Genomic DNA, 13793 nt, shown 5'->3' with positions numbered 1-13793 from the left:
AATGAAATACAGAAATATCTGATTTACATAAGTATTCACACCCCTAAGTCACTACTCTGTAGAAGCACCTTTGGCAGCGATTTTATTTTTTATTTAACCTTTATTTAACTAGGCAAGTCAGTTCAGAACAAATTCTTATTTACAATGACGGCCTAGCCTGGCCAAACCCAGACGACACTGGGCCACCCTATGGGACTCCCAATCACGGCCGGATGTGATGCAGCCTGGATTTGAACCAGGTAATGCAGTGATGCCTCTTGCACACTGCATTACCTGCAGTGTCTTAGACCACTGTGTCACTCAGGAGCCTGATTACAGCTGTGAGTCTTTCTGGGTAAGTCTCTAAGAACTTTCCACACCTGGATTGTGCAACATTTACCTATTCCTATTTTCAACATTCTTCAAGCTCTGTCAAATTGGTTGTTGATCATTGCTAGACAACCATTGTTAGATCTTGCCGTAGATTTTCTAGTAGATTCTTGAACAGAATGATCTATTTTGGATGAGATTTGAATGGAATTGATGGAGAGAGAGAGACTGCGAGAGAGTGCTCACATGCACTCCAATTTAACGCAATGATATTCGAGTGATAGGCTGTTTTACAACGAAAAAAAATCTTATTTTACAAATAAGAAAATAAGGTGACCCCCGAAAGCCAGACGAAGATGTGTAAATTTGACACGCATTCAGTCTTTATATTACTGTAGCATAGACTATGTTGGAGGAAATGTAGGCCTATCTGTCACAAGATAAAAAGTTACCATGATGAGAAACACGCATTGTAAACTGCGCTCCGTACTGAGATGCGCTGTCTGTCCCCACCCTGAGCGTTGATGATTGATCATGCAGATAGCAGAGAGAAGGATGTAGAGAAGCTAGATTGAGACATGGCACATCATTTAATAATTCCATTTCATGTCATGCTGATCATATAAATAATTTATTATAATATACCGTTTCCTCGCAGTTATTTATCCAGGGAAAAGAGAAAGAGAGTGGAGTTTGGGCAGGAAATCTCAGGAAATCTCAGTAACCCGGTTCCCAGGAAACCTACCTGTCCTATACTGAGTTAGCTGGCAGCGCAACAGGCAGATCTATCTCCTTACTGTCTGCTACTGCAGACCTACCTGGCTGGGGCATAGGGACTTAGGGACGACTTAGGAATGACATAGGGACTACTAACTTGTCAGTAGCGTCCACCAAAAATAACCATGCTGTCTCACAGTATGCATTATGTCTTAGCCTTGCAGTTTCCCCTGTCAGTGTGTCTACTTAAATGTACTCTTCAATCTCTCTTTCTCTCTCTCTCTTTCTCTCTCTCTCTTTCTCTCTCTCTCTCTCTCTCTCTCTCTCTTTCTCTCTCTCTCTCTCTCTCTCTCTGTCTCTCTCTCTCTCTCTCTCTCTCTCTCTCTCTCTCTCTCTCTCTCTCTCTCTCTCTCCTTCACAATGTAATATCACCTCAAACGGCTCGTTCACAGCCACTGTGTCTATGTGTGTACTGCAGAAGCACATAGGCTACACATACTGCATAATTAAACCTCTTCAGCACAACAGGAAACGTCAATGGGGGAAGACACAGCACAGTAGCAATCTGTTCCCATGCAGTTACATATAGCAAACAGCTAGAATAGTAAGGGACTCTTATATACTGTATAATGTAACAGTGAATAAAGGAGCCCACAGAGAGGGATATTATGGGTCTTTTGAAAGCAGGGTGTCTTAATATAATGGCAATGAGGCTTCGAGGCCTGCAATCACGTACAGGGCAGGAGACAGACGGCTAGCTATCACCGCTAAGTGGTTAGCGGTAATAGCTATCGACTCCCAGGGTAAACACATGGGCCACTGCAGTCACACACATACACACACACACCAAATATACACACACACACACACACCAGAAAATGCTTCTTGACACACACAAACTTTCACTTTCAATTGACCCTCCCACAGCATCTACTCCTCCCTTCCTCCGATCCAATGGTTCCACTCCTCTCTGCTCCCCCTCCTTTATCCTCCTTCCCTTCTTTCCCTGAAGCTAAAGCCAAGATGTCGTTCTGTTCCAGCCCATTTCCCCCCGTGATGAAGCTCTGGAGGTGACATTTGGGTAATTGTGCTCAGACTAACCAACGACAACATGAAATAAGAAGCACAACTAACTCTCCAGGCTCTGCCATTAGAACAGTCACGCCCCATTGAGTATGGGCAAGGGGGCAAGGAGGGGTGGGGTGTGGGAGGAATCGTGAGACATACACACACGTTACACACGTTACACACACACACACACACACTTTCACTCCTCCCTCCCTCCCGCGCTCTGAGATTTTCCCCGCCACTTGTTGGCAGCCATTTTGTTTGAATCATTAATGAGGAGTGGTGAACTGCTCATGAATATTCACATCTAATTGACCAACCACCTGTGTTCATGCATACAGAGTCAACACCATATCTCTCTAGAGTCAGAGGCTGGGGTTGTGGAATACTACCAAGATGGATATTATTATCAGTATGGCAAGGCTGAACACAGTCAAATTATCATGAGACCAAACGGTAGGAGACAGATGGTACAATATGCTTTTCATATCAAGAGGGCAGACTAGGTTTGAACACAGCCTATACAATATTGCTATGCTAATAACTCTGCTTCTACTGAGCAAAAAATATCAACTCAAAACCTTGAAGTACCTAAGGTATACTTGGATCTGGGTTGAAGTATTTATGACAATCAGCTGTTTGATCATAAGTTGATTAGTTGAAGCAGTTGTTGTTAGTTAGTGCAAGGCTGGAACAAAACCATACACACCCTGTGGGTCTCCAGCAATTGTTCAATTATAAAAATAAAAATAAACATCAAAATTGTTGGGATAAAGCCTCTGCAAACTTTTAGCTCAAGGCTTATTCCTTCAGCGGCCGATCCTGGCTTGAAACATTGTTTTTGTTTACTAGGTTACTCACAAGAAAACTTCCAAATCCGTCTGAGAACCACTGATCTGTGATATGAAAAAGGCCAAGATAATAGCCATCAAATGAAATTGTTTTCGATAGCTATGGTGCGGTATCACTAGAGCAAGATAGCACATCTCTGAAATGGTTTTAGATTGCTATGATAGTGGCATTGAGCTGAAAGTTGTGAAAGTTCTGGGCCTATTGATCCACAGACAGCTGAACATCAAATGACTAGAATCACCCCCTCCAAATTATGGGCTGTTAGAATTGCACAAGATTTCATGTTCGTAAACGCTCTTTCAGATCTGAGGCTCAGAAGTTTCATAGGTTAAAGTTCAAGCGTGGACACACCGATAAAGACAGAGAAAAGTGTGTGTGTGTGTGTGTGTGTGTGTGTGTGTGTGTGTGTGTGTGTGTGTGTGTGTGTGTGTGTGTGTGGGTGTGTGTGTTTGTGTGTGTGTGAGCGTTTTGTCAGGTACCCAGTTGTGGTGCAAGCTTTTGTTTTGCTGTGTCGTGTCAAGCTGTGTTAGGATAGTTCTAGAGAGAGGGGGTTTCGCTCTCTGGAAGCCCAGTTTGGATGCTCTTTCCCTGGGTGTGAAGTATCCGGGCTCCTCCTGCCCGGCTGGAGGTTCTCAAGCCTATTCCGTGTGTGTACCATAGCTGTTTCAAAGTAGCATGTTGTTTTGTTGCACATTCGACACTAAAGGACAATCCTGTATGAGATGTAGCGTTGAGTAGTGGGAGCTTAACTGTAATTGGTGCATTCTGCGACACAGTAGTGGGAGCTTAACTGTAATTGGTGTATTCTGCGACACAGTAGTGGGAGCTTAACTGTAATTGGTGCATTCTGCGACATGATAGTGGGAGCTGAACTGTAATTGGTGCATTCTGCGACACAGTAGTGGGAGCTTAACTGTAATTGGTGCATTCTGCGACACAGTAGTGGGAGCTTAACTGTAATTGGTGCATTCTGCGACATGATAGTGGGAGCTGAACTGGAATTGGTGCATTCTGCGACACAGTAGTGGGAGCTTAACTGTAATTGGTGCATTCTGCGACACAGTAGTGGGAGCTTAACTGTAATTGGTGCATTCTGCGACACAGTAGTGGGAGCTTAGCTGTAATTGGTGTATTCTGCGACACAGTAGTGGGAGCTTAACTGTAATTGGTGCATTCTGCGACACAGTAGTGGGAGCTTAACTGTAATTGGTGCATTCTGTGACACAGTAGTGGGAGCTTAACTGTAATTGGTGTATTCTGCGACACAGTAGTGGGAGCTTAACTGTAATTGGTGCATTCTGCGACACAGTAGTGGGAGCTTAACTGTAATTGGTGCATTCTGCTACACAGTAGTGGGAGCTTAACTGTAATTGGTGTATTCTGCGACACAGTAGTGGGAGCTTAACTGTAATTGGTGTATTCTGCGACACAGTAGTGGGAGCTTAACTGTAATTGGTGCATTCTGCGACACAGTAGTGGGAGCTTAACTGTAATTGGTGCATTCTGCAACACAGTAGTGGGAGCTTAACTGTAATTGGTGCATTCTGCGACACAGTAGTGGGAGCTTAACTGTAATTGGTGTATTCTGCGACACAGTAGTGGGAGCTTAACTGTAATTGGTGCATTCTGTGACACAGTAGTGGGAGCTTAACTGTAATTGGTGCATTCTGCGACACAGTAGTGGGAGCTTAACTGTAATTGGTGTATTCTGCAACACAGTAGTGGGGCTTAACTGTAATTGGTGCATTCTGCGACACAGTAGTGGGAGCTTAACTGTAATTGGTGTATTCTGCAACACAGTAGTGGGGCTTAACTGTAATTGGTGCATTCTGCGACATGATAGGGTGAGCTTAACTGTAATTGGTGCATTCTGCGACACAGTAGTGGGAGCTTAACTGTAATTGGTGCATTCTGCGACATGATAGTGGGAGCTTAACTGTAATTGGTGCATTCTGCGACATGATAGTGGGAGCTTAACTGTAATTGGTGTATTCTGCAACACAGTAGTGGGAGCTTAACTGTAATTGGTGTATTCTGCAACACAGTAGTGGGAGCTTAACTGTAATTGGTGCATTCTGCGACATGATAGTGGGAGCTTAACTGTAATTGGTGCATTCTGCGACATGATAGTGGGAGCTTAACTGTAATTGGTGCATTCTGTGACACAGTAGTGGGAGCTTAACTGTAATTGGTGTATTCTGCAACACAGTAGTGGGAGCTTAACTGCAATTGGTGCATTCTGCGACATGATAGTGGGAGCTTAACTGTAATTGGTGCATTCTGCAACACAGTAGTGGGAGCTTAACTGTAATTGGTGTATTCTGCAACACAGTAGTGGGAGTGTAACTGTAATTGGTGCATTCTGCGACATGATAGTGGGAGCTTAACTGTAATTGGTGCATTCTGCGACACAGTAGTGGGAGCTTAACTGTAATTGGTGTATTCTGCGACACAGTAGTGGGAGCTTAACTGTAATTGGTGCATTCTGCGACATGATATAGTGGGATCTTAACTGTAATTGGTGCATTCTGCGACACAGTAGTGGGAGCTTAACTGTAATTGGTGCATTCTGCAACACAGTAGTGGGAGCTTAACTGTAATTGGTTAATGGGGTATGGCATTGGGAGCATGTGAGCTGTACACACACGCATTAACCCAAACACGCGCATAAACCCAAACAAACACACACATACTGTACATGCACACACACACACACACACACACACACACACACACACACACACACACACACACACACACACACACACACACACACACACACACACTATATAGCCCCAGGATAATATCCCACCAGTACATACTGTATATACATACACACCCTATATAGCCCCAGGATAATATCCCACCAGTACATACTGTACATACACACACATCCTATAAAGCCACAGGATAATATCCCACCAGTACATACTGTACATACACACACACACACCCTATATAGCCCCAGGATAATATCCCACCAGTACATACTGTACATACACACACACCCTATATAGCCCCAGGATAATATCCCACCAGTACATACTGTACATACACACACACCCTATATAGCCCCAGGATAATATCCCACCAGTACATACTGTACATACACACACACCCTATATAGCCCCAGGATAATATCCCACCAGTACATACTGTACATACACACACACCCTATATAACCCCAGGATAATATCCCACCAGTACATACTGTACACACACACACACCCTATATAGCCCCAGGATAATATCCCACCAGTACATACCTACACATCCTATATAGCCCCAGGATAATATCCCACCAGTACATACCTACACACCCTATATAGCCCCAGGATAATATCCCACCAGTACATACTGTACAGCAGGGATCACCCACTAGATTCAGCCACGGCATATTTTTTCTTGAGCGGATGGTCGAGTGGCCGGAACATAATTATAAATCATTTGTAGACTGCAAGAAGCCCAAACAGATGTAATATTTGACTAAAACATAATCATTTCTAAACGTGATTAGAGTTGTATACAGTCACATATTATGCGTGGGAATACTTTGTAACAGATTTCCTAAATTAAAATCACTATGAGCTGATTTGCTGGTCTTTTTATGTTATGTCTAACAAGTAACATTTTGCGCATAAATCTTGGGGGGGGGAGCAAATAAAATCACCCGGGGGCCAAATTCGGCCCGCTGGCCGCCAGTTGGGATTACCCTGCTGTACTGCATGCCTGCTTTAACTAGCTGTACAGCTGGTCTGGCCTATGAACACATACTGGTCTGTCTGTGCTGCTAACACACAGACGGTCTTTGTAACACACACACACACACACACACACACACACACACACACACACACACACACACACACACACACACACACACCCTCTCACCAATCATCAGTGCTGACAGGCTTATTTACTCTACAGAAAAATACCATATCTGTCTATATTTACACCTCTGATTGCCCCTCTCTCTCTCTCTCTCTCTCTCTGCTTCTCTCTGGCTCCCCCTTTGTCTGTCTCCCCCTTTTTCTGTCTCTCTACCTATCTTCTCTCTCTCTCTCTGTTTCTCTCTGTCTCCCCCTTTCTCTGTCTCCCCCTTTCTCTGTATCTCTACCTATCTTCTCCCTCTCTCTGTTTCTCTCTGTCTCCCCCTTTCTCTGTCTCCCCCTTTCTCTATCTCTCTACCTATCTTCTCTCTCTCTCTTTCTCTCTGTCTCCCCCTTTCTCTATCTCTCTACCTATCTTCTCTCTCTCTCTTTCTCTCTGTCTCCCCCTTTCTCTGTCTCCCCCTTTCTCTATCTCTCTACCTATCTTCTCTCTCTCTCTGTTTCTCTCTCTCCCCCTTTCTCTGTCTCTCTACCTATCTTCTCTCTCTCTCTGTTTCTCTCTGTCTCCCCCTTTCTCTGTCTCTCTACCTATCTTCTCCCTCTCATACAAACACTTTCTTCCTCCCTCTCGTTCCTCTCTCTGCTGTATCTCTCTATCTTATATAGCCCGCTCTTTCTCTACCTCTCGCTACCTCTCCCATCAACTACCTCCCTCAGACTGTCTTTGTGACACACACACACACCCTCACCTCAATCATCAGTGCTGACAGGCTTATTTTCTCTACAAGAAAATAGAAAATACCATATCGGTCTATATTTATCCCTCTGATCCCCCCCCCCCCTGTTTATCTCTGTCTCTCTACCCATCTTCTCATACAAACACTTACTTCCTCCCAGATAGGTTTGGATGGTATACTGTATGTACCAGGGGTATTCAACACTTACCACCGGTCCAGAGCCTACTGGCTTTCTGTTCTACCTGATACATTAATGGTGTCCCTGTTCTACATCAGTCCCTGATTAGAGGGGAACAATGAAAAAAACGCAGTGGAACTGGCTTCGATGTCCAGATTTGAGCTTTTCAATACCATCAATACTATTGAAACAATTTCTTATAATTTTTTGAATACATTTCAATATAAACTCAGCAAAAAAAGAAGCATCCCTTTTTCAGGACCCTGTCTTTCAAAGATAATTCGTAAAAATCCAAATATCCATGAGGAGGAGATGCACTGCAGTACTTAATGCAGCTGGTGGCCACACCAGATACTGACTGTTACTTTTGATTTTGACCCCCCCCCCCCCCCCCCCCCCTTTGTTCAGGAACACATTATTCAATTTCTGTTAGTCACATGTCTGTGGAACTTGTTCAGTTTATGTCTCAGTTGTTGAATCTTGTTATTTTCATACAAATATTTACACATGTTAAGTTTGCTGAAAATAAACGCAGTTGACAGTGAGAGGACATTTCTTTTTTTGCTGAGTTTATATTTGAATAATAAGCATTTCACTACACCCGCAATAACATCTGCTAAATATGTGTATGCAACCAATAAAATGTTATTTGATGTTATATATTTGTCGCTACTTTTTAAGTAAATACCTGCAGTCAACCTGTGCAGTACGTTAGGACATGGCTCTACAACCCTGTTGATGGAGAGCTGCTCTCCTGTAAGTTTTTGCTCCAACCCCAGTTGTTGTAACTGACCTGATTCAGGTTATCAACCAGCTCATTATTATATGCTCTAGATTAGAGTTGGAGTTCAAACCTACAGGACTGTAGCTCTCCAGGAACAGAGTTAGAGTTAAAAACCTACAGGACTGTAGCTCTCTAGGAACAGAGTTAGAGTTAAAAACCTACAGGACTGTAGCTCTCCAGGAACAGGGTTGGAGTTAAAACCTACAGGACTGTAGCTCTCCAGGAACAGAGTTAGAGTTAAAAACCTACAGGACTGTAGCTCTCCAGGAACAGAGTTAGAGTTAAAAACCTACAGGACTGTAGCTCTCCAGGAACAGAGTTATAGTTAAAAACCTACAGGACTGTAGCTCTCCAGGAACAGAGTTAGAGTTAAAAACCTACAGGACTGTACAGCTCTCCAGGAACAGAGTTATAGTTAAAAACCTACAGGACTGTAGCTCTCCAGGAACAGAGTTAGAGTTAAAAACCTACAGGACTGTAGCTCTCCAGGAACAGAGTTAGAGTTAAAAACCTACAGGACTGTAGCTCTCCAGGAACAGAGTTAGAGTTAAAAACCTACAGGACTGTAGCTCTCCAGGAACAGAGTTGGAGTTAAAACCTATAGGACTGTACAGCTCTCCAGGAACAGGGTTGGAGTTAAAACCTACAGGACTGTAGCTCTCCAGGAACAGGGTTGGAGTTAAAACCTACAGGACTGTAGCTCTACAGGAACAGGGTTGGAGTTCAAACCTACAGGACTGTAGCTCTCCAGGAACAGGGTTGGAGTAAAACCTACAGGACTGTAGCTCTACAGGAACAGGGTTGGAGTTAAAACCTACAGGACTGTAGCTCTCCAGGAACAGGGTTGGAGTTAAAACCTACAGGACTGTAGCTCTCCAGGTACAGGGTTGGAGTTAAAACCTACAGGACTGTAGCTCTCCAGATACAGGGTTGGAGTTAAAACCTACAGGACTGTAGCTCTCCAGGAACAGGGTTGGAGTTAAAACCTACAGGACTGTAGCTCTCCAGGTACAGGGTTGGAGTTAAAACCTACAGGACTGTAGCTCTCCAGGTACAGGGTTGGAGTTAAAACCTACAGGACTGTAGCTCTCCAGGAACAGGGTTGGAGTTAAAACCTACAGGACTGTAGTTCTCCAGGTACAGGGTTGGAGAGGGAGGAGAGGTACTCCCTCTCCTCCCTCCTTCCTCTCCTCCCTCTTTCCTCTCCTCCCTCTCCTCCCTCTTTCCTCTCCTCCCTCTTTCCTCTCCTCCCTCTCCTCCCTCTTTCCTCTCCTCCCTCTCCTCCCTCTTTCCTCTCCTCCCTCTTTCCTCTCCTCCCTCTCCTCCCTCTTTCCTCTCCTCCCTCTTTCCTCTCCTCCCTCTCCTCCCTCTTTCCTCTCCTCCCTCTCCTCCCTCTTTCCTCTCCTCCCTCTTTCCTCTCCTCCCTCTCCTCCCTCTTTCCTCTCCTCCCTCTCCTCCCTCTTTCCTCTCCTCCCTCTCCTCCCTCTTTCCTCTCCTCCCTCTTTCCTCTCCTCCCTCTCCTCCCTCTTTCCTCTCCTCCCTCTCCTCCCTCTTTCCTCTCCTCCCTCTCCTTCCTCTTTCCTCTCCTCCCTCTTTCCTCTCCTCCCTCTGTTTCTTATTTTCTCCCTAACTGATCACACACTGGGGAAATCAACTCTGACATCTGGGTCCTCGCCAGGCCACTCTTTCCTCTCTCACTCCTTCAGAGGTGTGTGTGTGTGTGTGTGTGTGTGTGTGTGTGTGTGTGTGTGTGTGTGTGTGTGTGTGTGTGAGAGAGAGAGAGAGAGACAGTTAAGACAGAAAGATGTGCTCAGTTGGTTGGCCATTTGAGCGCACATGGCAGCTGCCACATCGGAGGTTCACATCTGAACGAACTCCAGTGGAAATGGATTGCAGCCTTGACCCCCATGGATACCTGCTGTTCTGTCTCTCTGTTTGGATTGCAGCCTTGACCCTCCATGGATACCTGCTGTTCTGTCTCTCTGTTTGGATTGCAGCCTTGACCCTCCATGGATACCTGCTGTTCTGTCTCTCTGTTTGGATTGCAGCCTTGACCCTCCATGGATACCTGCTGTTCTGTCTCTCTGTTTGGATTGCAGCCTTGACCTCCATGGATACCTGCTGTTCTGTCTCTCTGTTTGGATTGCAGCCTTGACCCCCATGGATACCTGCTGTTCTGTCTCTCTGTTTGGATTGCAGCCTTGACCCTCCATGGATACCTGCTGTTCTGTCTCTCTGTTTGGATTGCAGCCTTGACCTCCATGGATACCTGCTGTTCTGTCTCTCTTTTTGGATTGCAGCCTTGACCCTCCATGGATACCTGCTGTTCTGTCTCTTTGTTTGGATTGCAGCCTTGACCTCCATGGATGTGTGTGTGTGTGTGTGTGTGTGTGTGTGTGTGTGTGTGTGTGTGTGTGTGTGTGTGTGTGTGTGTGTGTGTGTGTGTGTGTGTGTGTGTGTGTGTGTGTGTGTGTGTGTGTGTGTGTGTGTGTGTGTGAGAGAGAGAGACAGTTAAGACAGAAAGATGTGCTCAGTTGGTTGGCCATTTGAGCGCACATGGCAGCTGCCACATCGGAGGTTCACATCTGAACGAACTCCAGTGGAAATGGATTGCAGCCTTGACCCCCATGGATACCTGCTGTTCTGTCTCTCTGTTTGGATTGCAGCCTTGACCCTCCATGGATACCTGCTGTTCTGTCTCTCTGTTTGGATTGCAGCCTTGACCCTCCATGGATACCTGCTGTTCTGTCTCTCTGTTTGGATTGCAGCCTTGACCCCCATGGATACCTGCTGTTCTGTCTCTCTGTTTGGATTGCAGCCTTGACCCTCCATGGATACCTGCTGTTCTGTCTCTCTGTTTGGATTGCAGCCTTGACCTCCATGGATACCTGCTGTTCTGTCTCTCTGTTTGGATTGCAGCCTTGACCCTCCATGGATACCTGCTGTTCTGTCTCTCTGTTTGGATTGCAGCCTTGACCTCCATGGATACCTGCTGTTCTGTCTCTCTGTTTGGATTGCAGCCTTGACCCTCCATGGATACCTGCTGTTCTGTCTCTCTGTTTGGATTGCAGCCTTGACCCTCCATGGATACCTGCTGTTCTGTCTCTCTGTTTGGATTGCAGCCTTGACCTCCATGGATAACTGCTGTTCTGTCTCTCTGTTTGGATTGCAGCCTTGACCCCCATGGATACCTGCTGTTCTGTCTCTCTGTTTGGATTGCAGCCTTGACCCTCCATGGATACCTGCTGTTCTGTCTCTCTGTTTGGATTGCAGCCTTGACCTCCATGGATACCTGCTGTTCTGTCTCTCTGTTTGGATTGCAGCCTTGACCCTCCATGGATACCTGCTGTTCTGTCTCTCTGTTTGGATTGCAGCCTTGACCTCCATGGATACCTGCTGTTCTGTCTCTCTGTTTGGATTGCAGCCTTGACCCTCCATGGATACCTGCTGTTCTGTCTCTCTGTTTGGATTGCAGCCTTGACCCTCCATGGATACCTGCTGTTCTGTCTCTCTGTTTGGATTGCAGCCTTGACCTCCATGGATACCTGCTGTTCTGTCTCTCTGTTTGGATTGCAGCCTTGACCCCCATGGATACCTGCTGTTCTGTCTCTCTGTTTGGATTGCAGCCTTGACCCTCCATGGATACCTGCTGTTCTGTCTCTCTGTTTGGATTGCAGCCTTGACCTCCATGGATACCTGCTGTTCTGTCTCTCTGTTTGGATTGCAGCCTTGACCCTCCATGGATACCTGCTGTTCTGTCTCTCTGTTTGGATTGCAGCCTTGACCTCCATGGATACCTGCTGTTCTGTCTCTCTGTTTGGATTGCAGCCTTGACCCTCCATGGATACCTGCTGTTCTGTCTCTCTGTTTGGATTGCAGCCTTGACCTCCATGGATACCTGCTGTTCTGTCTCTCTGTTTGGATTGCAGCCTTGACCTCCATGGATACCTGCTGTTCTGTCTCTCTGTTTGGATTGCAGCCTTGACCCTCCATGGATACCTGCTGTTCTGTCTCTCTGTTTGGATTGCAGCCTTGACCTCCATGGATACCTGCTGTTCTGTCTCTCTGTTTGGATTGCAGCCTTGACCCTCCATGGATACCTGCTGTTCTGTCTCTCTGTTTGGATTTCAGCCTTGACCCTCCATGGATACCTGCTGTTCTGTCTCTCTGTTTGGATTGCTCTTCATTTGATCCAGGCTTAATTAAATCTACCCCCCCTTCTCTTGCCTCTCGCTCCACCCCCCTCTCTCCCTTTCTCTCTCTCTTTCAAGGCCACTCTCCCCAGGTAACGGTGACTGAGCCGGAGCTGTGTAACCATAGGAACAGCTCCTCACCAACTGGGCCTACTCCAGACTGCTCTCCCCCCTCCCCAGACACTGCCCTGAAGAGCATTGACAGAGTCATCCGCCCACAGGTGAGACACATAATGTAACCCCCCCCCCACACACACACACACACACACACACACACACACACACACACACACACACACACACACACACACGGTGAATGGTGCATTTGATGGAGTGAAGCTGTGTAGGGATGTGGGACTACAAATAGCTGTGACCTCTAAAGTGATCTTAGCAGAAGGTAATAGGTGTGACCTCTCAGAAGGTAATAGGTCTTTCACATTGGAAGAATATGCAGTTCTAGAACAGCAATGTTTTTATTCAATGTATCATGTCGCAATGACAACCTCTCTCTTGCTTTCTCCCTCTCTTTGTATCTCTCTCTTTTTCTTTCTCTTTCTCTCTCTCTCTGTATTTCTCTCTCTTTTTAACTCTCTCTTTCACTCTCTCTGTATCTCTCATCTCTCTTTCTCTCTCCTCGTTTTGTCAGTGCAGTGTGATGCTAGTATCACACACACACCATTGTAGTGTGAAGGAATACTTGGCGCCTGGCTTGTTGAAGACAGGGGATTATGTTTGCTGCAGCAGGTTTCAATATCTACCTCTCTCACCAACACACATTTACCCCCCACGACCCCAACATGCACACATTTACCCCCCACGACCCCAACATGCACACATTTACCCCCCACGACCCCAACATGCACACATTGTCTATTTGAAATGTTTTACATTTGCATATTTATATTTAGCAGGCATTCCCTGCTACTGCTGTGTGTTCTCAGAGTGAAATACACAGTTAAAGAGCAGAATATGCACCAGCCTAATAACAAGCTAGAGTATTAGATTCCATTATTCATTCTTGAGACTTTATTTATTTTCATATCATTGCTCCCTCTGGCTCATTTGTTGTGGAATACAGTCTGTGTAGTCAATAGAGCTTTAACACAGGCTGTATCACAACCGGCC

At 45.8% G+C, this 13793-nt stretch overlaps 1 protein-coding gene across 5 annotated transcripts in view; it reads left to right on the top strand.

Annotated features, from left to right (window-relative positions):
• The window catches only part of LOC109883481 (ankyrin repeat and sterile alpha motif domain-containing protein 1B), a 222995-nt gene that overhangs the window by 62933 nt on the left and 146269 nt on the right, over nt 1–13793 (top strand). For all 5 annotated transcript variants that reach the window (XM_031831464.1, XM_031831463.1, XM_031831465.1 and 2 more), the window contains exon 9: nt 12747–12889. In XM_031831464.1, coding sequence (XP_031687324.1) covers nt 12747–12889 — 143 coding nt within the window. The remainder of the gene's footprint in view (nt 1–12746; nt 12890–13793) is intronic.

Source organism: Oncorhynchus kisutch, linkage group LG9, assembly GCF_002021735.2.
Source record: "Oncorhynchus kisutch isolate 150728-3 linkage group LG9, Okis_V2, whole genome shotgun sequence".
In the NCBI taxonomy this organism is placed as follows: Eukaryota; Metazoa; Chordata; class Actinopteri; order Salmoniformes; family Salmonidae; genus Oncorhynchus; species Oncorhynchus kisutch.
Note: the sequence above shows the minus strand (reverse complement) of the source record. Positions and strands in the feature narration are given on the sequence as shown.